At 56.8% G+C, this 23774-nt stretch overlaps 10 protein-coding genes across 10 annotated transcripts; 4 read left to right on the forward strand and 6 right to left on the reverse strand.

The window, feature by feature from the left end:
• Positions 1-47: 47 nt before the first annotated feature.
• On the reverse strand, positions 48-1871 carry PG985_005292 (uncharacterized protein; the record flags this gene model as incomplete). The annotated part of the gene is made up of 3 exons (XM_066825061.1): positions 48-481; positions 615-1398; positions 1467-1871. The coding sequence occupies 3 exons, from the start codon at positions 1869-1871 to the stop codon at positions 48-50; spliced, it is 1623 nt and encodes a 540-aa protein (XP_066688221.1).
• A 1151-nt stretch (positions 1872-3022) lies between these two features.
• Positions 3023-4654, reverse strand: PG985_005293 (uncharacterized protein; the record flags this gene model as incomplete). Its single annotated transcript, XM_066825062.1, has 3 exons — positions 3023-4005; positions 4073-4153; positions 4219-4654. 3 exons carry the CDS (start codon positions 4652-4654, stop codon positions 3023-3025), a joined length of 1500 nt encoding a protein of 499 aa, XP_066688222.1.
• Positions 4655-6073: 1419 nt separating this feature from the next.
• Positions 6074-9202, forward strand: PG985_005294 (uncharacterized protein; the record flags this gene model as incomplete). The annotated part of the gene is made up of 1 exon (XM_066825063.1): positions 6074-9202. The coding sequence occupies one exon, from the start codon at positions 6074-6076 to the stop codon at positions 9200-9202; it is 3129 nt and encodes a 1042-aa protein (XP_066688223.1).
• Positions 9203-9497: 295 nt separating this feature from the next.
• PG985_005295 (FAD-dependent monooxygenase OpS4) lies at positions 9498-11124 on the reverse strand (the record flags this gene model as incomplete). The annotated part of the gene is made up of 4 exons (XM_066825064.1): positions 9498-9719; positions 9807-10112; positions 10156-10896; positions 10960-11124. 4 exons carry the CDS (start codon positions 11122-11124, stop codon positions 9498-9500), a joined length of 1434 nt encoding a protein of 477 aa, XP_066688224.1.
• A 1193-nt stretch (positions 11125-12317) lies between these two features.
• Positions 12318-13433, reverse strand: PG985_005296 (uncharacterized protein; the record flags this gene model as incomplete). The annotated part of the gene is made up of 1 exon (XM_066825065.1): positions 12318-13433. The coding sequence occupies one exon, from the start codon at positions 13431-13433 to the stop codon at positions 12318-12320; it is 1116 nt and encodes a 371-aa protein (XP_066688225.1).
• Positions 13434-14578: 1145 nt separating this feature from the next.
• PG985_005297 (uncharacterized protein) lies at positions 14579-15088 on the forward strand (the record flags this gene model as incomplete). Its single annotated transcript, XM_066825066.1, has 2 exons — positions 14579-14658; positions 14818-15088. The coding sequence occupies 2 exons, from the start codon at positions 14579-14581 to the stop codon at positions 15086-15088; spliced, it is 351 nt and encodes a 116-aa protein (XP_066688226.1).
• A 442-nt stretch (positions 15089-15530) lies between these two features.
• On the reverse strand, positions 15531-16655 carry PG985_005298 (glycoside hydrolase family 43 protein; the record flags this gene model as incomplete). Its single annotated transcript, XM_066825067.1, has 1 exon — positions 15531-16655. The coding sequence occupies one exon, from the start codon at positions 16653-16655 to the stop codon at positions 15531-15533; it is 1125 nt and encodes a 374-aa protein (XP_066688227.1).
• A 2571-nt stretch (positions 16656-19226) lies between these two features.
• Positions 19227-21203, forward strand: PG985_005299 (histidine acid phosphatase; the record flags this gene model as incomplete). Its single annotated transcript, XM_066825068.1, has 2 exons — positions 19227-21027; positions 21118-21203. The coding sequence occupies 2 exons, from the start codon at positions 19227-19229 to the stop codon at positions 21201-21203; spliced, it is 1887 nt and encodes a 628-aa protein (XP_066688228.1).
• Positions 21204-21586: 383 nt separating this feature from the next.
• PG985_005300 (uncharacterized protein) lies at positions 21587-22427 on the forward strand (the record flags this gene model as incomplete). The annotated part of the gene is made up of 2 exons (XM_066825069.1): positions 21587-21696; positions 21746-22427. The coding sequence occupies 2 exons, from the start codon at positions 21587-21589 to the stop codon at positions 22425-22427; spliced, it is 792 nt and encodes a 263-aa protein (XP_066688229.1).
• Positions 22428-22642: 215 nt separating this feature from the next.
• PG985_005301 (uncharacterized protein) lies at positions 22643-23581 on the reverse strand (the record flags this gene model as incomplete). The annotated part of the gene is made up of 1 exon (XM_066825070.1): positions 22643-23581. The coding sequence occupies one exon, from the start codon at positions 23579-23581 to the stop codon at positions 22643-22645; it is 939 nt and encodes a 312-aa protein (XP_066688230.1).
• Between the last annotated feature and the right edge of the window lie 193 nt (positions 23582-23774).

Raw genomic sequence — 23774 nt, forward strand, 5'->3', positions numbered from 1 at the left:
ATAGATACAAGTCCGAGCGCGCCGGGAGCCACGTTCCATCTCCCGCTTCAATCCAGCTTCCGCACATACTCTACCGGCCCCAAGTACCGCTTCCGGGCAGAGAGCGCGTAGTAAAGCAACGAGCCCAGGACCGAGACCCCGTAGATCATAATGTTCCAGTTCATATCCGCCGGTGCCGGCTTGGGGCCCGGAAAGAAGGCGAAGACGAAGATGAGAAGGAGAAACAGCATCGACACGATGTTGACCGTCAGGCCCCATCTACCGAGGGGCAGTTTGCTAAGAAGGAGGGGCTGCTTGGTGAGGCGCCGCCAGGTGATACAGCCGATGCTGCACATGTAGCTTGACAGGATCGCGTTCGTGCCCAGCGACGTGAGCGAGTTCAAAGCCACGTCGGATCCGATGGCGATCAGGGTCAACAGCACAGTGACTACGAGAGTCATGGTGATGGAATTGATCGGGAGGTTCATACCGGGATGAACGTCTGAGCATGGCATCACCGTTAGTTCAATGTTTAATCCAGCGTAACCGTCATTTGGCGGAGGCATTCACAAAAGGAATAGTACTGCAGAGACCCGATAGATGTCGCGCGAGTGAGAAAATTGAGTGACACTTACATGCAAAATAGGAGAACGGCATGCCTTGGTCCCGCGAGAAGGCCCACAACTGGCGCGACGCGGTTGCGACACCGGTAAGATTGCCCGCGATGGTCATAATGACAATGATGATGCTCATGCCGGTAGCGCCGGCTTTCGACCGCGTAGCACTCTCGAACACGGCCAGGAACGGGAAGCCAGTCGGCGTGTTGAGCACGTCGTCGACGTTGCCGAGACAAGAGCAGAAGGTGATCAACATGACCCAGCCAAAGGCGCCGTTGAAGAAGGTGGTCCAGATCATGGAGCGCGGGAGTATCCGGGCCGCATCCTGCAGTTCCTCCGACATGTGCACCGCCGCGTCAGCCCCCAATAGAGGATAGACCGAGGCCATGGTGCCGACCATGACGCTGGTGCCGATGCTGCCCCACCCCCCTCCGTCGTGGAAGCTCGTAAAGACCTGCGCCGCGGACGTCCTGGGCGAGAGGACCCAGAGCACGACCAGGATGGCCACGAAGCCGAGGGCGTGGATCGCCAGCAGGCCGGCTTCGACCATCGGCAGCTTCCGGGCCAGCGCGGCGTTGAAGAAGACGGAGAAGGCGGCCACGGCGATCGAGAGCATGGTCGTATGCCACCCTTGGGGCTGGTAGCTCGGGTAGTTGAGGGCGATGAGGCCCTGGATCTGCCCCCCAGAGATGTACGCGCTCGATGCGCAGCCGGTCTGCCACGACAGCACGCACATCCAGCCCATGACATAACTCATGAACTGCTGGTACTTGCGCGGGGCGAACTCCGATACCCAATGATACTGGTCCGCTCTTGCTTTCAGTGTTCATCCTCGTCTGGGGAAAGGAAACCAAGAAGGGACTTCCGTACTTGACCACCTGTAGTGGGTGCCATGGAGCCCATTTCGGCCATGGACGTGTTCACGAACCCGAACCCGATCCAGCAGACCAGAAACATCCAAATGTAGCCGGCCGTCCCGCCGTTGGTGAGCCCAATGGACCCTACCGCCAGCACCGATTCCCATGCCTGCATCAGAATCATGGAAAAGCCAAAAATGGACAAGAAGCGGAAGTTTCGCTGGGCCGTGGACGTCAGCAATGCCTTCAAGGTGGCTTTGGTCGCGCCCGTCTTGTCTAGCCTACTTACCTTCAATTCCTGGGCTTTTCCCATGCGCGTCATGTCGCGGCGGTCCCGCGCATTTCCATCTCTGAGATCGGTAATTTCGGTGTCCAGTTCAATATCGACAGTGGTCGGGTCATTCTTCGTCTCAGTCATCTTGACAGGTTATGAGGCGGCTCCTTCAAGAAAAGTGTGATGCAAAGTACACTCAAGAGACGAAGGATGTGGTGTGTATTTCTCTCAACGGTAGAGACCCGGGAATCTCGCAGGATGGGGGGCTGCACAGAAAATACTTTGAAATGCCGTGGGGCTTTAGGCGGTTGCGGCCCGGCACGGTGGCGATTGGTTTTCTCCCAGTGATAATGCAGCCACCATAGCGCCCGCCGGCAACGACTCACGCAATCGCACCCCTTTTTAGCTGCATGCATGATGCAGGTTGGGAGGGAACTTGTCTGTCTACGACCATTTGCGAAGTGGGCTTTTCCCGCTCCATCAGTGACTCCTGGTACTACCTTCTTGTTGATCTCATAGTCCCATCGCGCAAGGAGTAGACAACCCTTACTTGAAGAATCTCGCTTCCGTAACCTAGAACTACCCTTTGAGCTTAGATCTCGGGTCCCGACCCGGAATTCTTGCCAGGCAATAAACCATGGGCGGAACTGTGCCGTTGCTGCACCTTGCCACATAGGTACCCTGTTATTTGTCATTCAGCGATGCCCACCGAACCACCCAGCCGGATAGGGAGGAATGAACCACTTTTGTTTTTCCACGATCGCCTGACGGGAAGGAACTGAATGATGGGAGAGAAGAGGATTGCCGTCAAAAGACATTTCTACGAGCTCTGTATCTCCCATGGGCAAACTTCCAAAGACTTCTAAGCCACCAACCCGGGACATAGACGAACAACATCTCCGTGACACTGCGGAACCGGATTACAACCCCTCCTGATCGCGCTTATGCGACCACACACTTTGCTCAATGCGTTAAACATGCGACGCAACCAGTCATCATCTAATAGCTCGAAGAGTTATTAACCATATTAGATGGACAAATAAATTGTACACATGTGTTGCCAAGCCTCACTTATGACTATCCCAGAAGATCCAGGCCGCCACATGGAGTCAATAGACCTCGGTGGCTCAAGTTACCCGCACGTCAACAGGTACTCAACCGCAAAACGATGTCATAATGGTAGAATAATGGTAGAATAATCGTGGAATAATCATCAACGGCCAACACAATCAGAACCCCGATATACAACAGTCTGCCCTATACCACTTTGCTTTCATTCCTCAACTGCTCTTCGTTCAATCACCGATACGAAGTGCCTTCTCGAGCTCCTCGATATCGAGTACATCTTCATCGTCTTCCCTCACTAGCTGGCCCAGGCTGTCACCATTGAAAGATCGCGGCACAGCGCCGCCAGATGCAGAGGTGCCGATGTCGGACCATGAAGCCTCAGACCCCAAATTGTCCAAAGACGACACCGAATCCTGGTTGTACGGGTACAAGAGACTGGGAATGCTGGAGCGGTCACTGGAGTCGTGCTTCCGGCGTGAGGGCAGCCTCTCGTCCAGTATGAGTTTCGCGTCCTTTCGGACACGTTGCGTGATCTGCTCTAGGAGCTGACGATGCGTCCGTAATGCGACCTGACCCTGGCTGCTGTAGACGTCTGGAAGGCGCCAGTGAAGATAGATGTTATGGTGCGACGGCCGCACCTGGATGCCGTCGCCGCGTTCGAAGAAGTAGTAGGAGCACAAGCGGCAGGTCGGCTTGCTGCAGCCGATGTACTTGTACCCGTTCCAGAAATTACTGGAGCGGAAGATGTCCTGCCGGATAAGGGCCGCGTGGATCTGGACCTCGGCATGCACGAAGGGGCGAAACGTCGTCCTGTTCACGATGTCCTTCATCTCGGCACTCAAGCCGATTGCGTTCAGGACCCTTACCTGCCGCAGGTATGGCCTTGGATTCTCATCGTCCCATAGCATGTTTCGCACGACGGTCTCGGCGGTAAGTTGGCGGTTCAAGAAGGGATTCGACGCCTTCCGACCACAGGGAATGGCGAGCACTTGAAAGTCCTGGAAGAGCTTCGGCCAGCGGTCATTCGCGGCCAAAATGACTTCTGCAGCTTGGCGGTAGGAATGAAGACGTCCAAGGTAGTGGCGAAGTTCCTGCCAATCCTCCAAGTTCGATGCGTTCCTGTCATCCGTTTGTTGCAATATGGACTCGTCGATCGTGCTGCCCTTGTTCGTCCTGATAGCATTCAGGAGAGTGTCGCAGTCGCTAAGAACTAGTTGTGGATCACTTGTTCAGGTTTCATTCATGGTACTGACTCTAGAGGGATGACAGCGACCTACACTTGTTTTGATCATTGTCGTTACCCGTTTCCAGCGGGAAGGAGGCCCGGATCAGGAGTAATTTCAACTCGTGTTCCAGCACTTAGATAAAGCGGGCAAACTGTTAGCCAGAACTTACGACTTCTTGATCAATTGTTCGAACCTACTGATTAGGTTCTTGATACCGGCTCTGCAGTCGACAATGCACGCCTCCAGGCACTTTCGCAAGTTGATCAAGTATGCCTGAAAACGTGGGAAATTGAACAAGATGATCATCCCTAGAACCTTCTTGAGCAGGGGCTTTGAATTCAGTTGAGACGGGTTCGTGTGCACGAAGCCCAAGAGCTCTGTCAAGAACTTCCGCGCATCTTGGAGCTGCTCGTGACTTCGCTGGTTGGAGGCGATGACATAGACGGGCTGGCTGTTGTCTCCCTGCAAGATCGTCAGGGCCGTGACAGTCCGTCCGCCTCCCTCGCAGTCAAGGACCTGCGCAAGCTTGTTGGCGAAGCACTTGTGGGCCTCGAATGAGGGCAGCATCGAGTCAGTCGGAATGCCGAGCGGCTCGCCCGCTCCGTCACGGTGCCCCCTCAACACCCGGTTCATGGCGTCTTCAAGAACCAGGGGCTGGTAAAGCAGTTCCAGGATCGCTGAATCATCTCAAAGGGGGGCTTCGTTCATCGTCGCCACTTTGAGACCCAGGTGCCCGCCATTAGCAGATGGTTCCAATTGTAGTATATCATATGGTTGAAGAAATTCGCACTTACTCGGTAGAAGCCGTGGTTCCAGTGATTCCGGTGGTTCCAGTGATTCCGGTTAGAGAGCCTTACAACAACCGGTAGTTTTCTTTATGCGTTGAGCGAGACAAAGGCCATGGGAGGTCACCTGGACTATAAGTGTGAACGTAGGTGTTTGATAGCGCCCCTCCCATCATGACGTAGATGGATATGTACGTGAAAAGAATATATCAACCTTTACCAATTAGACGGCGGCATGCAGGGGGCCTACCTGATAAGGAGTTGGGGTAATTCACCACCCCAAGCCCGGTAGCTGATCAGATGAACGATTATGCGGGTAGATAAAGTTCATGTACGAAATACGATTAGGTTTTCCTTGTTCATCCGACTTTATCGATAGGTGAAAGGAGTTGACGATACCATCTTTTCGAAATTTGACATAAGGCTATCACGTTGCATAACGACGCCTGCCATCGATCTCTAGATTTTTTTTAAAAAAAACAAGTCATCCTCTTTTTACGTAATCAGGCCACATAGAAATACCTATAAGAATTTGTTCTATATTGTCGTATGAGCATTGCTAGGGTCGATTTTGTTTCGAGGCTGCTGCCTTGGTTCTTGCCTGAGAGTATCTCTAGTGAGAACGCCTGGAAGCTATCTGAAATCTCATATTGATGGGTGTACCGCATCTCTACTAAATGAGTGAAAACAAAGGAAGCCTCATAAATCATCGCGCAAAGGTTGCGCTACTGTGAGTCATCCGGAAGCTCTTAACAGCCCTTGCACCTCTACAATCACACAAGGAGGCAAAATAGCAAAACTGTAGACCAATAAGCATATTCAATGTAAGGCGAAGGAGTACAGAACAAAGCCAATGGTTTCAGGAGTGCTGTAGGCCTGCGGGATGACTGATTTATGAGTGCCTGGTTTCGGGGTGCAGTAAAGTCGACCAATCAAAATCGGCGTTTCCTTGAAGAGTTGCTGCCTGGACGGCGTGTGCCCCACCAAACCACTACACTTCAGTGTGGTGCAGCCAGTTACGTCAAAGCATACGTCTTAGGCGACAGTCCTACACCATCTCACTGCGTCTCCCCGTGCATCGAAATGCAGCACCACCTTTGTAAGATCAGAACCATCAAATCGGCTTGGATTCTTGTTTGGCCTCGCTGCCATCCATAAGTAATCATCCCTCTTCCCCATCATCCTCTCTCTCCATCTCTATCTTCCTCATCTTCTATTGTTCATGCACTCCGTCATCTCACATCATCATCAAGTGTGAACATCCAGGATGGCACTATTTGGGCAGCCCGCACGCAGCCTCTGCGGTTTCTACTACTTCCCGGAACACGACCCGTCTATCGCTTCCCCCAGGCGTCACACATACCTCCCACAGGTCAAGGTTGAGGCGCACACGTCCATCATCTCTTCCATCGCCCGCACCACTCTGTTTCAGACGTTCGTCAACCCCGAACAGGCCCTCATCAAGCAGGTGCACTACACGTTTCCCCTCTTCGACGGTGTCAGCATCGTCGGCTTCACATGCACCATTGGCGACCGCGTCATCAAGGGCGTGGTCAAGGAGCGACACCAGGCCAAGGCCACCTTCGACCAAGCAATTGCCCAGGGCGAAACGGCGGGTTTGCTCGAGCAAGCCGTCGAAACCGCGGGAGATGTCTTCAGGACGAGCGTGGGAAACATCCCCGGGGGCGCCCAGATCCAGGTCGAAATTACCTACCTCGGAGAGCTCAAACACGATGCTCAGATCAATGGCTTGCGGCTCACGATCCCGACTTGCATTGCCCCACGCTATGGTTCATATCACAGTGGCCCTCAGTCGCCTAATGCAGCTTCAGCTTCAGCCACGCCGGATGGTGGCATACATGTCACCGTAGATGCACAAGTGTCTGCAGGATCGCGCATCACATCCATCCAGTCCCCATCCCACCAGATTGCAGTTACAATTGGCAGAACGTCCAAGTGTCCCGAGCAGCAAGACCTCTCCTTCGAGAAAGCATCCGCCACTCTTTCGCTTGGCTCGACTGAGCTTGACAAGGACTTTGTCCTTCAGATGACGGCCACGGAGATTGGAAACCCGGTCGCCGTCCTGGAGGAACACCCGTCGATACCCGGTCAAAAGGCCATCATGGCCACCCTGGTACCCAAATTTTCCCTTGCCCCCGAGAAGCCAGAGGTGGTCTTCGTTTGCGATCGAAGCGGAAGCATGAGCGACAAGATCCCTAATCTGAAGAAGGCACTGCAGTTGTTCGTCAAGTCGCTGACCGTGGGCATCAAATTCAACATATGCAGCTTCGGCTCCAACCACAGTTTCCTTTGGGACAGATCCCGCACGTACGACTCTGCAAGCATGACAGAGGCTATGCGACACATTGAGGGGTTTGGTGCCAACTACGGAGGCACCGAAATGTACCAGCCCGTCGAACAGTCGATCAAGCGACGCTACCAAGATATGAACCTCGAGGTCTTCTTACTAACTGACGGCGAGATCTGGGACCAGGACCGCCTCGTCCATATGATCAACGAGAACATCGCTTTGGCTGGTGGAGCCATTCGTTTATTCACACTCGGCATCGGTTACGCCGTCAGCCACTCCCTGATCGAGAGGGTGGCGAGAGCCGGCAACGGATTCTCGCAGGCGATTTCCGACTCGGAGGAGATGGGCAGCAAGGTCGTGCGGATGCTCAAAGGTGCCCTTTCTCCCCACATCAAGGACTACACATTGGACGTCAAGTATGAGGCAGCAGATGACGACGACTTCGAGGTCATTGACACTACTCTCGAGTCATTGGTCATCGACGAGACCAAAGCTGCCGAAAATGCGACACCCCAGAAACCGATTTCTCTCTTCGACCCATACACCAGCGAAGACGACCAGGCAGCGACCACCGTCCAAGACAAGTTCTCGAGCCTTCCCTCGATCAATACTCCCAAGCTGTTGCAGGCGCCCCATACCATCCCGCCCTTGTTCCCCTTTGCCCGGAGCACCGTCTACCTGATGATCTCACCCGACGCCGGTACTCAGCGACAACCCAAATCCGTCCTCCTGCGCGGCACATCTCGACAAGGCCCTCTGGAGCTCGAGATCCCCATTACTCACCTCGACGAAAAGGGTCAAAGCATTCACCAGCTTGCCGCCAAGAAGGCCGTCGGCGAGCTCGAGGAGGGTCGCGGCTGGATCTTCCACGCCAAGGACGCCGAGGAGGTCCTGCTCAAACAGAAATACGACGGGCAGTTCCAAGACATGGTCGAGCGCGAGGCCGTCCGACTGGGCGTACAGTACCAGGTCGGCGGCAAATGGTGCTCTTTCGTCGCAGTTTCCGAGGGCGAGGGCGAGGACGAACAGGAAATCAAGGTCAGCCCGGGCCAGCAGCAGAATCAGAAGCAGGGCTTTGGATATCATCAGGCCGTGATGTTGAAATCAAGCATGACGCGTTCGCATGGTGGAAGAACCCCATCTTCTGGGTACGTCCAGCCAGCCTTTGATGCAGGAGTTCCGCAAGGCGGCCTTTTCGGTGCGGCTCCGCAGGCCCGAGAACGCCATGCTGCCCCCGCGGGCAGAAGAAATCAATCCGGGGGCGGCGCCTTTGGTGGGCTCTCGAGCCCCCTTTTCGCCTCGCAGCCTGCCTCTGTCCCGTCGCGAGGCAGTCTTTTCGGCTCCGCTGCGAATACTCCGGCGGCTCCAGCACCCCCAAGCAGCGGACTCTTTGTTCAGCCTGCAAGACCTTCTCAGGGCTCATCTGGCCTGTTTGGTGGTTCAATGAGCCATGCTCCTCCCTCTGGTGGCACCTCTCTGTTCGCCAATCGTCCTCGATCTATTCAATATCGTACCCCCAGCTCGGCACAACATCACTCCTTCGAGGTGGACACTTGCGCCAAAGAAGCTTGCGCGGAAGGATCTCCTCCATCGAGTGGTTTTGGTGGGTGGGGGGCGAGCTCTCCGCCGGTTCCGACGACTACCAGTTTCGGTAACACGTCCAGCGGCTACAACGATGCGGCACGACTCAGCAGACCCCGTAAGAAGAAGGTTCGGGGCAGTGGCGAGGGTCAATCGACCGAAGATAGCGAGGCACCGGCGCCGACTCTATCGAGACTGGTGCTGCTCCAGAGCTTCGACGGCTCGTGGTCCTGGACGCAGGAGCTGTTTTCCGTCATGCAGTGGAGCGAGCAGTCGCTCAATTCGAAGTGGACGGCCGCTGTCGCTTCCAAGTACGGCAAAGACGGCTTGGGCCACAGCCAGGTCATCGTAACCGCTTGTGTCGTTGCTTGGCTCCGGAAAGAGGCTGCGGGCGAGAAGGACTCGTGGGAGCTGCTTGTTGAGAAAGCTCTCGCCTGGCTGGAGGCGCAGCTGCCCGGTCAGGATATCGAGGGATTGGTTGAGATGGCCAAGGATTTGGTTTGATGGGTTATGAGTAATGACGGTGGTTGATGCGAAGAAGGTTTCACGGAAGCGTTGTTTTTGACCCCCCCTGTTTTCCTGATTCGAGAAGGACATTGGGTTTTTGACAGTTATGGATGGCCATGCAAAGAACTAGGATAGGCAGTAGATAGCTTCTGAAACAATCATGAATATGTTTCTCATAGCAAATATTCCCTGTGTTATTATTCGCGTGACCAGTCTGTATTTACTATCTTGGGAGACCAATGAGGTAGCCGACAAGCTGATCCACTATGAGAACCACTCACACCCCCGACTGTTATTGTCGCGTGTCATCACTCCTCCTGGCCTTGACGAACGGCTCCTTTTTTACAGCAATCTCCACCTCTTCATAGGCATCGTAGCCATACAGCCACGGCTGGACGTGAGGGCAAGTCCAGCGGCTGGGGAATGGACCTTTGGATTCTTTTCCCAGCTGTGATAAAAAGATCTCGTCACGGGCCTCCTGTTCGGGGCCATCCGGCATGTGGAAAGTATCTCTCTTTGGCAAAGCAAGAGTCTTAGTTCAGGAATTCCAGAGGGAGAGAATGAGAGAGGGGGGGGGCGGAGTGCTATTCAATGCACTTACTTGCTTGAATGTCTCTCTCACGATGGACTCGCCCCGGGCCTTCCTCAGCTTCTCGTACATGGCTAGAGCTTGGGGCACCTGATCTCTCGACTGGATATGTTCGAGCAGCAGCCCGAGCACCGCGCCGTCCTCGATGGCGGAGTTGGCACCCTGGGCCAGGTAGGGCAGCATCGGGTGGCAAGCATCGCCCCTATTTTGGGTCAGAGACCTGCACAACTTACATGACACAACATTAGCTGCAGTGACGGGAACCTTACACAAAGACGAGATTGGACTTGTCGTTGACCCACGTAGCCATTTCCTCTCCTAATAGACTGCGTTAGCGATATGTTGGCTACAGCTGGGTTACCGGGAACTTGCGGTGCATCAGCTTCCACTTGTCGACCTGGTCGACGAGACCCAGACACCGAGACAGAACTGGGTCCCAGCCCTCGAAAAGCGCCTTCATCTCCTCGACCGAGCCCTCCTGTCGGCTGACCCCGGGCGGCAGGTCGTCGGGCACGAGGAGCACGATGTTGTACATGGTGCCGCCGCGCAGCGAGTAGGCCACGGCGTGGGCGTAGGGCCCGATCCAGAAATGGGTGGCGGGCTCGGCCACGCGGCGACGCAGGTCGGGGTCGGGGATCTGGTCCAGCTTCAGCACGACGCGGTACGCCAGGTCGCCCGTGGGCCGGGGCGGGTCGTCGCGGCCGAGGAAGCGGGAGCGGCAGCGCGACCACAGCCCGTCCGCCGCGACGACGAGGTCGGCCGCGGCCCGGGCGCCGGCGGCGGTGACCACCTCGGGCCGACGGGGCGCTTGGTCCAGCGCCAGGTCGACCACCTTCTCGCCCAGCCGGAACCGCACGCCCAGCGCCCGGGCCCGCTCGCACAGCGCGCGCTGCAGGTCCACGCGGTGCATGTCGAGGAAGGGGGCGCCGTACCGCGTGCGCATGTTCCGGGCGAAGGAGGCGTCCTGCGCCAGGACGGGCCCCGTGTACCGGTGCACGGTCAGCTCGGTTGGCTCGGCGCCCGCGGCCCAGAGTGCGTCGGGGAGGCCCCACCGCTGCAGGATCTTGGTGCAGTTGGGCGTGAGCTGCAGTCCCGCGCCAATCTGTGGGGATGTGCAACATCTTAAGTTAGACCACGATCATGATGCGCAGGGAAATATACTGACTTCTTGAAGCTCCTTGGCCGCATCAAAGACGGTGACTCTAGAACCGGACTGCGCGATGGAAATGGCGGTGGCCAGGCCGCCGAGTCCAGCTCCGACGACGATGACATCGAGTCGGACGAGGGTCTCACGAGAAGTAATCGTTGGTACTGAATAGTCAGGATCCATCTTTCCACCAACCGCCTGGGATATGTAAGATCTAGTTAGTTACTGGACAGGGAGGGCCTGGTTGCGTGTCGTGTCGCGAACGAATTATACAGCAGTAGATCAAGTGACAAAAGCTTAGCTGCAACCCACTAACCGCCATCTCTCTCCCGAGCCCTTTCTCCAAACATTCATGACGACATGCCGTATGCCCGACGCCCTCCTTTTGGTATTTGGAGTGGGGTAATACTTCCCCGGAAAACTCGGTGGAGTCCCTGTCTGAGTGGGCCCGGCTCTCCCTATCGGATGGTGCTTTCGGCATTTCCACGCGCATCGTGTGGGGTAGGACTGGCTCCATATGACACTTTCAACCAGGTAAGAGCCAGCACTAATCCATACATATAGGGCATAACGTCTGGCTGGGCGGATGGCCGAGGCGCTGAAGGACGACTACACGATCGTTCTCGCGAGAAACGTCCGCGGTTTCCAGCCGGACCCGATGCTCTCGGCATACATGTGGGTGGCAGAAAACGTGGTAAATATTTAACAGACAGCCCGGTCCATCAAGCTCGACACTACTATTGTGTTGTATGGTTTATCACTGGGTGATTGACTTTTACCCAGCCTTCTGTCCATGCACGAGTCCCGTTTCAAATAGCCACGGTCTCCGTCAGAATCAGGCGTGCATGATGGTTGCTGTACCAGATGCCGAGTCATGGATTGCATCTTGCATCCCGAGCTAATAGCCTCTTACGTCAAACCAACATGACATTCACTTTTGCCCCGACTCGAAGTCGGTTGCCGTTCTGTGTACCACTAAACACCCCCTGATAGTTTGACGTAGCTGAAAGGTTGGCATGAAAGTTGATGGCTTGGCTGGCTAACCTTCTTAGGATTCGTGTACTGTCGGCGTTATCTCCCCTAGCCCAGCTCACCCCTGAGTGGCATCAAGCTCAGCTTGTGCTGAGGGCATCAGTGATAGCTGAATCTTATCTGCCCGCGGCCGACATACAGTCACAAAGCTTTGGGTGCAGAATACGAACTGCATGTGACTCGCATAACTTGCCTAGCTTCAGGCTTTCATGTCAACGACGTTGACTAAATGCTGACCTTATCTACTTCATCTGCAATCTTACGAATCATGATGGATATGAAACACGTATCAAATCGTTGTTTATGCCGTGGCTGTAACCTAGCTGAGCTATGAACTCGACACTCTACTCCAACTCAAACCCGCCCATCTCCTCATCATCCGGGCCCTCTCTGACGATGATCCCATTCACCATGATGATCTCGCCGACCTCGAGATCGGCATCAAACACAGGACGGTGCTGCGGGTGTGGAATGACAGAGTCGATGCTTCGCGCAGCCAGGCTCTGATACTCGGAGTTCTCTCGCTGCATTTCGGACATAGCCAGCTTCTCCAGGTTCTGGAGCTCCTCGCGGTGGGCTCCAATCTCCTGCATAACCTCGTCGAGCTTGTCATGGGCGTTCCGCGTGTTTTCCTCGAGTTCGTCGACCGTTCCTTGTACCTCCCATCTTATGAGGGCGATGGCCTGCGTGGCAGCGGGGTCCCTCAGCAACTCGGTGAAGTCCTCGGCATCGCGGAGGAAGTTCTCGACGGCGGCGGCCGTGATGCGGAGTCGATGGACGGCGGTGTGTCGGATGTCGGTGACGCAGCGGCAGAGCTGGTCCAGGGGCCTCGCATTTTGTTGTGCCCGTAGGGCCGCGCTTTTGGTCAGGACCGCGCTTTTGGACAATAGCGCCACCCAGTGGTTGAGCTCCATCGCTTCTGGGCAGTCCCAGCCCTTCTTCTGCAGGTGTTGAGGCAGATGCTTGGTCGCGAATCCATAGCATGCTCGTTCCAACAGCTGCTGGAGATGCACCAGCAGCTTGTGCTGGGATGGGAAGGGCAGATGCACAGGGAGGAGCGGCTTGTCCATGACAGGAGTCTGGATCGGCTTGTTTGCCAATGATGCACCGAGGCCTTCGCCCGCTACCTCGTTGTCAGACAGAACATCGGATCCGTCATGAGCCGGTTCGACCTCGGGAGCTGCCCATTCCGCTGGCAAGACTGGGGACAATTCCACCAGACCTTGGAAGCGAGCCTGAGCTTTCTCGGCAGAGGCGAAGATCCCATCGGCTAGGAGACGGCGGGTTGTGTCATGGACTTTTGCCTCGCCATATCTCTGGAGTAACTCCGCGACCTGCGCAACTGGCTTGTGATGAGAAATGAGATTGCGGATAGGCTTGATCTTTCGGATGTTGGCGAGCGCACCACTGAAAACACCCTTCAAGGCCAGGTATACCGCGCGCTCGTCTTCGTGAGACATGTTGAGATCCATGGCTGCGAGTTGCTTTGATGCACGCTCGTCGCATTTTTCGCCCTGCAACAATAAGTTAGGTGGTGTTCTGGTCCCTTGCTCCTTCCCCAAGCGCGTCCATTGCTTACTTACCTGGCACTCACGCAGCAGGAACTGGGTGCAAAACGGGTAGCTGCCCTTCAAAAAGAAGTAGGATGAACTCAAACCGCGGGGGAGGGCACGGCGCGCCTAATTACTAGAATGCCCTCGATTGTTCTGCAATCGGCGATACCACAGACATCACTGTAAAGGTCGAGGGTGCTTTGGGGCTCTCTTACACCCATCTAAGACCCTAGCGCGTTCTTTGTTTGGGGTGTTTCCTTCCCAGGTCCAAACACTTCGATTGAATGCCAAATCGAATCAAAATCAAGCGAACTAAACCGCGAAAGCCATGTTTACCTTGTGCGCCCGTTCTGTGTAGATCTAATGACCACGATACGACTGCCAATGTCTTCAACTAATCAGCCACCCGCTCAACTGAAAGGATCTTGTGGTGATATCGGACTTTGGCAGGCCCTCTCCCACTATTCCATGCTTCCATTGCCAGAGAGTTATCGCAATAGTCCTTGCAAGCTACCAGCGAGTGACAACATCTATGTCCAAGCGTTGGTAGAGAACTGGGGAACATCGTTCCCTCTGGACATAGCTTTTAACTTCCCATTGTGGAATTGGATTGTCCTATTGGATTATCCCAGATTTCACCGGAATAACCAGGATGTATCGACAATGGTGATTCCACCTTTTTTTGTCACGTTTTCCCTCTCGCCAGACGTGTTACAGTGAATAGACATAATCAGCCGGCATATAAAGCTCGAGGGCTTGAGACTGTGGTATCGATTAGCATGTCCCACATCGATTGATGAAATCAACATGGAGAATGGTACACGGTCAAACGATGGCCTGGTCATGGGCTAGCCTGTTCAGGAGGATTGTGCATCACCTTTGGTTCACAAGTGACACTGCGATGTCATGTACCACACTTGCCGCACGTAGAACGTTGTTTGGCGTGGGTTTGCCTTGCGACAGTGTTGCATTCGGCACTTTCCAGGCTTGGAAAGCGTCATGCAATACCCTGATCAACATATTTCGCCTTATGGCAGGGTATTACTGTGACCATGGAGAAGCAAACAGGGCAGGTTCCGGTTCTTCTGGAGAGACCCCCAGACTTTTTGAAGCACCCCTTCGATGCCGACCTGTGATTATATATGCCCGACACACCCGAGCGCAGCAGCGCACACCGATTTTTGTTGAAACTTTTCGCGTGGCTGCCCTTCTCACGGAGATTGTGAGTCTATCGCGTACTACCATCAATATGTTTGCTCCTTCGTCTTTCCTTACTCGCCCTTCTCCTCAGGGCAAACCCTGGAAGTCTCGCAACCGCCAACCCGCTCGGCCGCAGGCAAAACCACAGGTGGCTACTGGTAGTGTTCGATGATGGGAATGGCAAGACGTATCAGGTCTCTGTCCAGGCCAACACGCCCGGGGTCCAAACCAACAACAGCATGGTCGTCTCCCAGGTCTCTTTGCATAGCGGTCCGATTGCTGCATGCACGGTCTTCGGAATCAACGGTAGCATGCAAGAGGTCGCGGGTGGGGTACGAGGATCCCAGACACGGGCCGGCTAGAGGTTGTCTGTGGAGTGTTACTGACGCAGTTCACGCAGGCCCCGGCTCCTATCGAACCCCCGCAGGCCCAATACTTCGTGTACTGCGCGGCGTCGCAAAAGGGTGGCTTTGTGTGACTTGTGATGGCATCGGGTGCTACATGATGTCTCAGGGGATCACGGCTGTTGCAAGGAAGCTTGAATGTGTGTAGGAAGAACGCCTTTGTTATTTTTTGCGCCAGTGTATCAATGCAAATGTCTGGATACGACCGCAGCTCTCCTAAAGCTAGCCAAATTGGATAGCCGACTCAATGCGACAACGCCCTCCCAAATGGGGTATCAAAACCCATGCCAGCGCCCAAAAGTGAATGTCCGTGGTATATATATGCCCCATGTAATCCAAACATAAGAAAAAAAGAAGAAAAAAAGATAAGAAAAAAGGGTATCTCTATCATGCGCTCTTTTTATGCCTCGAAGAACTTGAAGCTGTAGCCCACGTTCTCGGTGTCGCCCGGCACGTCCTTGCGGCTGTACTTGGTCTGGGCCCACCAGACGAAGCTGCCGGTGTACCAGTGGCGGTTGTCCCAGCTGTAGGGGGTGCCCTTGGCGACGCCGTGGAACATGAAGGGGATGTGGTCGGTGCCGCCGGGGCTGGCGCCGACGTCGCCGTTGGGGAGGGCGAAGGTGTGGTGGCCCGGCCCGTCGATGCCGAGCGTGGCGTCCCACCCGGCCATCATGTTGCCCTGCTCGGAGCCGAAGAGGCAGCCGTTGGACTTGTACCAGTCCCACACGTTGGTCGGGTCGCCGCCCTTCTTGAGGCGCAGGTCCGCCAGGCAGTACCGCGGGCCCCAGCTGCCGTTGGCCGAGTACACAATGTGCAGCTGGCCGTCCGGGTCGACGATGGCCTCGGGCCCCTCGTTGATCAGGGGGTTGCCGCCGTCCTTCTTGCTCTCCCACGGCTCCCGCGGCTGCGAGATGATGTAGCGGGCACCCGTCGCCTGCGTCGGGCTGCTCATGCGGGCGATGTACAGGTTCTGCTCCACGTTGTCCGTGCCCTCCCAGCCGGACCAGACGAGGTAGCGCTGCCCGCCAAAGGTGAACAGGACGCCGTCGATGGCCCACCGGTCGTCCGGCAGGCTGACCTTGGTAGCGTCGGACGGGTAGTTGCCCAGGGGCGAGTCGGCGCTGATGGCGTACATGCGGTGGTCGTTGCCGGCCGCGAAGTGGATCCAGGTCCGGCCGCCCTCGGTGGAGATCTCGGGCGCCCAGACGGCGTCCATGTTGTTGGACCAGACCTTCTTGCGCTGGGCGGGCTTGCCGAGCCCCTCCAGCGTCGGCGACTCGCGGACCCAGATGCCGCCGTCGGCCGACTCGGCCGAGTAGTAGTTGTTGCCGACCTTCATGACGGTGGGGTCGGCGCCCGCCCTCACGTCGGTGTAGGCGGTGGTGCCGCCGACGAGGAGGAGCAGAACGGTGCCCAAGATCAGGAAGAGAGCGGCGGAGCGCCTCCGTAGGGGGAATCGGGGGTATAAAACATGGTGATGGCTAGTGTGATGGATCTGGAGACTTGATTGAACGTCGAGAATCATTGTACGACGAGCCCCGGTCCCTTTATATCAGGGGAGCTCACGTCAGACATCTCGTGAGGGTTGGCTCGTTCCTGTCTAAGTCGTAACGAAGCGCCCAATCATGACTGATTCCCCGACTCAAGAAGTGTGGGTGTGTGTGCTCGGAGATTGTTTGCTATTCCTCCCCCTCAGGTGGTGGCTTATGCCCAAAGCAGGGCCCTAACGGCCGTTCGTCAGTTGAGGTCCGATGCCAGGGGGGTGATCCATTGTCTCAGCCTTACCCGGCTATAGCCAAGACAGGCCAGCGCCACTCGACGGATGGGTATGACAGGTCTCGTGTTGCCGCCGTATTGGATGGCACCGGCTCACCCACTCCTCCAAGTCAGTGAAACGTTGCCGCCGAATCATGGAGCGCGATCCACCCGTGCGGACGCACTCCATCGCATCTCGCATACTGCCCCGAATGATCTGCCTGAGAGATGTGCTGATCATATCGATTTCTTTGGTCGATGCCTGAAGCAGATGCCGAGAGGTAAGCCGGCTTACGTCTAGGACGCAGCCATCATTTGATTGCCTGTCGTCATACTAGATTGCCGTAACGAACTATGTGCTGGAAAACGGCTGCAGGATGATGTTGTATGTTACACCGCCCATAACCGTTTCCCTTACTGTTGCTTGCTTTGCGTCGCCTCGCCAAGTTTAGTAGGAGGGGTATATCACTAACGCCCTATAGAGGCGCCGAAACCCATCCATTCCCACGCTCGCGGTTCTCGGCTGTCGGCAGCACTGCCCGCGGCTGCGCAGATGCACGCTAGTGGCTCTGACAACATCTGCATACGGACAGCGCATATTTGCCAGCTCAAAAAAAGACAGAGACCAGGCTCCAGCATTTTCGGATGACGGAAAATAGATTAGAGTAAGCCCCGTGCGGAGCCCAAAGAGAGAAAAAAGAAAAAGGTCCTAATATGGCACAGTAGGCAGGTAACAGTCTGCGAGGACCAATCAAAAGCTGATCACACGCTATGTTGGCGCTTGGCTTTCAGTTGTTTCTAGAAGGCCGTTGGGTGACCTCCCCCCTGCAGCCCCCACCAGGACCCTGAAAATCCAGTCACAAAGTCTCCGCGAGACTGCGCTGGCCCCGCTGGTTTCACATCTGGGAGAAAGGCCGATGGACGAACCAGATGCGACGTGGGCCCCCCTCCATCGTATTTTTCTATTTTGCGATGCCATTGCTTCCGAGCTGGCAGAATGCACATTCGGCCCATTTACTGCTGAATTACTATCAAATTTCACCGTATGACCGATTTACCCCTCTAAGCCTGCCAGCTGTGCTCAGGTCCAGAACCGATAGCTAGGGGTTCTGCTCCTTCAACCCGCTATTAATAGTGGCGCATCCCCAGCACACCGCAAGGGGGGAGGATTTGCTTACTTTTCTCACTTCCAGCGATTGGTGATTGGCTTGACAACACCGCCTTGTGGTTCCCGGCTGAGGGGGAAGCACCGCCTAGGATTCCCCACCATACACTCGGTACCTGACTGACAAGCTGACTGACACTGCAACTGGAACGACTCTTCCGAACGGCGCAATCGGATGAGGGCTGATGCAACGTGACTCACTGGAACACCGAATCCCCTTCCCCGATAGTCACGGACCCGAGAATGTCTTGTATGGAAGCCTAGGAGGAGTATACGGCAAGTGGAAATCGTAAAATCCTCTGCATGCTACAGGATAGGCGACGGGAGCCGCGGAATGCTACCTTCCTATAGCGGATCAGAGTATGCACAACTTCACTTATTTAATTTTCATCATACGCAAAAGCAAGACCATGATGCTTAGAGACGCTTGGCTAACTAATTCCGAACGAACCAGAAGCGTTGGTGGTGGTGGTGGTGGTGGTGTTGTCGGAAGACCGAAGTGCCACGTCGATTGCTGGGCGACTAAAACCAACTGACCTCAGTCAGGCGGGTTCGATGGCTCGGACTTCCGCCGAGATCTACTTGTCCATGGGCGGAACGGAACAGCAAAGTGTGGTCGTGCAAAATGTGTAGACTATGTCTCCCTATACACTTTCCATCTGGATAGGCCTGAGTGTAGTCTATGTCTCCCTATACACTTTCCATCTGGATAGGCCTGAGTGTAGTCGTTTGCGACAAGTCGACGTTCAATTAAACGCAGGTTGGCGCGGCTTTCGTTATGCTGATGTCTCGTCGCTGACGTAACCCAGGGCTGGTGGGCAGTGGGCAGTGGGGTGTTCACTTTTTCCGCCTCCGAAAACCATCACGCCTGAAACATTCGGTTCGTCCCATGCTGAGTTTAAAGTGACCACAAGGCATTTGACGTCTTCTATCGCGCTCGGGGTCTCAAAAGGGCGCAAGGAGATTATCAGCGGCAACCAGACTGTCGGGTTTTGCAGATGTGCATTCGCTTTTCCCCGGAGATTGAGTTGCGAGGAGCCGGTATCGCGTGAGCACTCCCAAGTCACGTGCCCGCGTGCCGAGGAGCGCTGGCTGCAGCAGCCCACACAACAAAGACCCTAGCTAGCTTAGGTACCTCAAGTACCGAAAGAAGCGTAGCGATCCCCCCAAGACATCATGACGGCCACCACTTCGCCGTCCAAGGAGGACAGATATCACGAGTCCTACGATGACTCCGGCCGAGAGTCTCTGGATGCGCAGCTGCTGCCGTCGAGTGCCCCGCCATTGGTTGCCAAGAAACGTGCCACGCGTTCGAAGTCTGCCCTGATCTACGCCGCCATCATTTCCGTCGCCATCATCACCATCCTCGCATTCCTCGGCGTCGTCCGCTATCTTGGGTGGGGCGGCGAGCATCTCAAATGGCCCAAGGCTTCTTCTTCGGTGCCCGATTATTTCCAGACCACCACGGAGGTCCTGCCGGGCCCGACCAAGACGGCGGCCATTGCCCCCTTTTTAGCCCAGACCAACACGGTCGCGTTTACGGGTACTTGGGCCCCCAACCAGCCCCTGCAGACGGGTGTGCCCATCGAGGGGAATGTCAACAACTCCAACATCTTCCAGCTGCAAGGCCACCTCTCGAGCTACTTCGCCCATTCCGAGGGCTTTGGGGTGGATGAGCACCCGCTTCCGCCGGGCGCCAAGATTTCCCAGATGCACCTCCTGCATCGCCATGGATCGCGATACCCGACCGGCGAGTCTTCCATTTCGGACTTTGCCGCCAAGGTCGAGAACCTGACGCGAACTGGCAAGGCGGACTGGTCTGGTCGGCTAAGCTTCCTCAAGGACTGGAAGTACACCCTGGGCGCGGAGATCCTCGTCGCCAGGGGCCGCCAGGAGCTGTTCGACAGTGGTGTTCTGCAATACTACAACTACGGCAGCCTCTACAACACCTCGACCAAGATCCTGGCGCGGACGACCAGCCAGGACCGCATGCTGAAGTCGGCCGAGTACTTCATGGCCGGCTTCTTTGGCCTTGAGTGGACCCGGAACGTCACGCTCGAGCCCATCCTCGAGACGTTTGGGCTCAACAACTCGCTGGCCGGGTACTTTGCCTGCGAGAACGCCCTCAACTTCCGGTCCCAGGGCGGCAACAACGCGTCGCGCGCCTGGGAGCACATCTACCTCGCGGACGCGACGGAGCGCCTGCGCAAGTTCACCGGCGACTACGACTGGACCGTGGCGGACAGCTACAACGCCCAGACCCTTTGCCCCTACGAGACGGTCGCCTACGGCTTCTCGCGGTGGTGCGACCTGTTCACGTACGAGGAGTGGCTCGACTTCGAGTACAGCATCGACCTGCAGTTCCAGGGCGGGTCGGGCTTCCAGTCGCCGACCGGGCGCGCCGTGGGCATCGGGTTCGTGGAGGAGTTCCACGCGCGGCTGCAGGGCCACCTGTACGACCTGCCCGAGGGCGCGACCAACGTCAACTACACGCTCGACACGATGGACGAGACGTTCCCGCTGCACCAGGACATCTACTTCGACTTCAGCCACGACACCAACATCTACTCCGTCATCACGGCCTTCGGGCTCAAGCAGTTCTCGGACCAGTTGCCCTCGACGCACCGCCTCGAACCGCGCAACGTGACCATCTCGCACATCACCCCCTTCGCCGCCAAGATGGTGTGGGAGGTCATCACGGCGCCCCATCCCGTCAAGGCCCAGCGACCCGACCCTTCCAAGGCGGCCAGCCAGGCAGACTCTTACTATGACGAGGGCGATGCGACGAAATATGTCCATCTGACTTTGAGCCAGCGCACCGTGCCGCTTGGCGAGAGTTATCCCGAGTGTGGCCGCCGCGATGACGGCTGGTGCGAAATGGGCACGTTTATGCAGATCCTGGACGGGCTGTTGGAGCAGGCCAAGTTTGAGTACAGCTGTTTTGGAAATTACACGGGCGGCAGCAACGTTACAGACGGTAAGTCAGACGACGTCAATTGATTCTAATGGGGGTGTTGTGCAATTGCGGCCCAAGGTTTTGTTCAGTGGCTAACAGAGTATTTTACAGGGGTTCCAGTGGTCAAGAGAGCGCTGGGCGGTGGCATGGGGTCCGGGTTAGCGCAGTTTGAGGCTAGCGACCACTACTGGCTGTAATTGCAGGCGCCTGGGTCGCGTTGGCCGTTCCCTACAACGGCGCATTTCGTATGGAGGGTATATCTCAGTGCCCAATGTATTTTCAAGCCATACAATATTATCTGATCAATTACGACAGACTGGAAATTGTATTGAGTCATCAGGTATGTGTTGGCACTTTACGACCTGTATTCGAGCAGGATTTGGGACAGAAGAAACGAATCGATGCAAGCAGGGCTTCTGCCAACTTCCCTGGATGCGTGCCCCACTTACGTCACTGCCCGGATGTCTGAGCCTGACACCCGCGAAATCCATCCAAGTGCTCCAAGATGACTGCTTGATATGTGATTACTCGCATGCATGCAATTCCCGTGTAGCGTTCTCTAAAACCTGGCCTCACACCGATGTCGAAGCCGAGCAGCAAGCGCACCCTCCTCTGGGACTGGACGCTGACGCGAGACCACGACGCCACGCCGGCCCTGCAGGCCGCCGCGGCCGCGCTGGCGAAGCCCTCGTCGCGCATCGCCTCCGCCACCAACTGGAACGCCTGGCGCCCGCCCGAGCTGCCGGGGGGACCTGCCCTTCCGGCCCATGATCCGCACCCCCGCCCAGCTCGAGGGCGGCGAATGGGACATGATCCGCGGCAGCGTCGAGGCCGAGCTCCGGAGGGACGCTGAGGCGCCCGTCATACTGCATACCTTCAATGAGCCGGAGCGTATCCCGCTCTCGGTCGACGAGGCGCTGCGGCTCTGGCGCACGTTGATCCTGCCGCTTCGGCAGGCCCACGGCCATCGCGTGAAGCTCGTCAGCCCGGCTTGCGCCTCGGACCCGCCGGGGTCGCAGTGGCTGGACGCCTTCATGGCCGGCCTTCCTGAGGCGGGCGACAGGCCCGACATCCTTGGTTTGCACTTCTACACCATGCCGGACCAGAGCGCGGACCAGGGGCTGGCGGCAGCGAAGGCCTACTTCGAGGAGCGACATGTGCGCTTCGGTGGGCTGCCGGTTATCATTTCGGAGCTGGCGAGCACGAGCCGGGACCCCGCGGTGGTGGACCGGTTCTCGCGGGAGCTGGCGCGGTGGCTGGAGGGGCGGGAGCGGGGCTGGGTGGTCGAGTACGGGTTCTTTGGGGTGATGCGCGAGGTGGCGGACGGGTTCGTGAGCCCGGCGGGGCAGATGCTGGATGGGGAGGGAGGTTGGACGGGGTTGGGGAGGTGGTGGGTTGGGTTGAAGCCGATGGCGCTGTAGGAGACTCTGGGGTTTCATGCAAATGGGCCATGGATGTATATGAGACATTACGAATGGGCAAGTGTTTCATTTAATGAAATGGATATTCTTTCCAGACTTACCTGATTGATTCAAGATATTCTACACTTTACATATATACTTTCCTTACCTTCAGACCTACCTTTGTGGTTTCATGCTGACGGAAGAGCGACGACAATGGTTCCATTCCCGCTCTTCTACTTCCCAACCCCCTTGTTCTCCTTCGCCGCCGCCTCGGCCTGGGCCTCCTTCATGCAAGCATCACACGCGCACTCGAAGCCCCAAGTCGCGAGCCCCTCCTGCCGCTGCTCCCGCGTCAGCTCCCGGCCGGCCTTCTCGCCGAGGTAGCTGACAAAGACCTGCTCCCCGGGGGCGATGTCGCGCAGCGCCCGGACGCCGAGCCGCTGCGAGCGCACGCCGAGGTAAAAGAAGGCGGCGTTGGGGGCGCAGGCGTGGTTGATGCGGCTGAAGACCGAATACACGACGCCGCCCACGATGACGCCCTCGGGACGGGCCGGGTCGTCGTAGTCCAGGACCGCCACGTTGTTGGTGCGGTAGGCGGCCAGCGCGGCCAGGCCGGACGCCATGGCCTCGTCCAGGGCCCGGTCGGTCAGGCCCTTGACGTCCATGTACCAGTTTCGCATGCGGGTCCGGTCGCCGTCGCTCACGCTCTCGAGCTGCGCGGGCGAGGCGTATAGCGACTGGAAGGCGGCGCGGCGCCGGGGCGGAAGCCGGTCCAGGGCCTCGAGGAGCTGGCGCACGCGGTGGTTGCTGACGCGGTCGCCGCCCCGGGGCGCGAAGAGCAGGGGCTCCTCGGCGAAGAGGAGGGCGTGTCGCGGGATGGCTTGCGTCGCGAAGAGGCCCTTGCCGGTGCCGGGGGCGTCGCGGACCTCGACCGGGTTCAGGGTGCCGATCTGGCCGTCGCGGATGACGTGGCCGGCGGGCCGGGGGGCGGCGCGGCTGCCGCTGCTGCGGGAGCCGGTGGAGGTTATGCTGGAGGTGGAGTCGCGCCGGGTGGGCGACTTCATGAAGGATAATCGGCCCTTGGGTCCGGCATCCTTGGTCGGGGAGGTGATGGGCGTGTGGGCCTCACGGTTCGTCTCGTCGACGCCTAGTTTGATCGAAGGGGAGTCCATGGTGCCTACAGGGTCTATGTCAGATCTCTATTTGTGTCACGTCGCCTCAGGACCGGAAACGGATGCGGGATATATAGCACATGCAGCTAGTCTATTGTATTGAACATTTCTTTGTCTGCCTGTTGGCTTGGACCCGGGGCGAACATCAAAGAGTCTTTGTTTAGCAAAATGGATTGTGCACTGTGGTTCCATA

The sequence above is a fragment of the Apiospora marii genome (genome assembly GCF_038362585.1).
Source record: "Apiospora marii strain CBS 49790 chromosome Unknown utg000003l_segment0_segment0, whole genome shotgun sequence".
Taxonomy (NCBI): Eukaryota; Fungi; Ascomycota; class Sordariomycetes; order Amphisphaeriales; family Apiosporaceae; genus Apiospora; species Apiospora marii.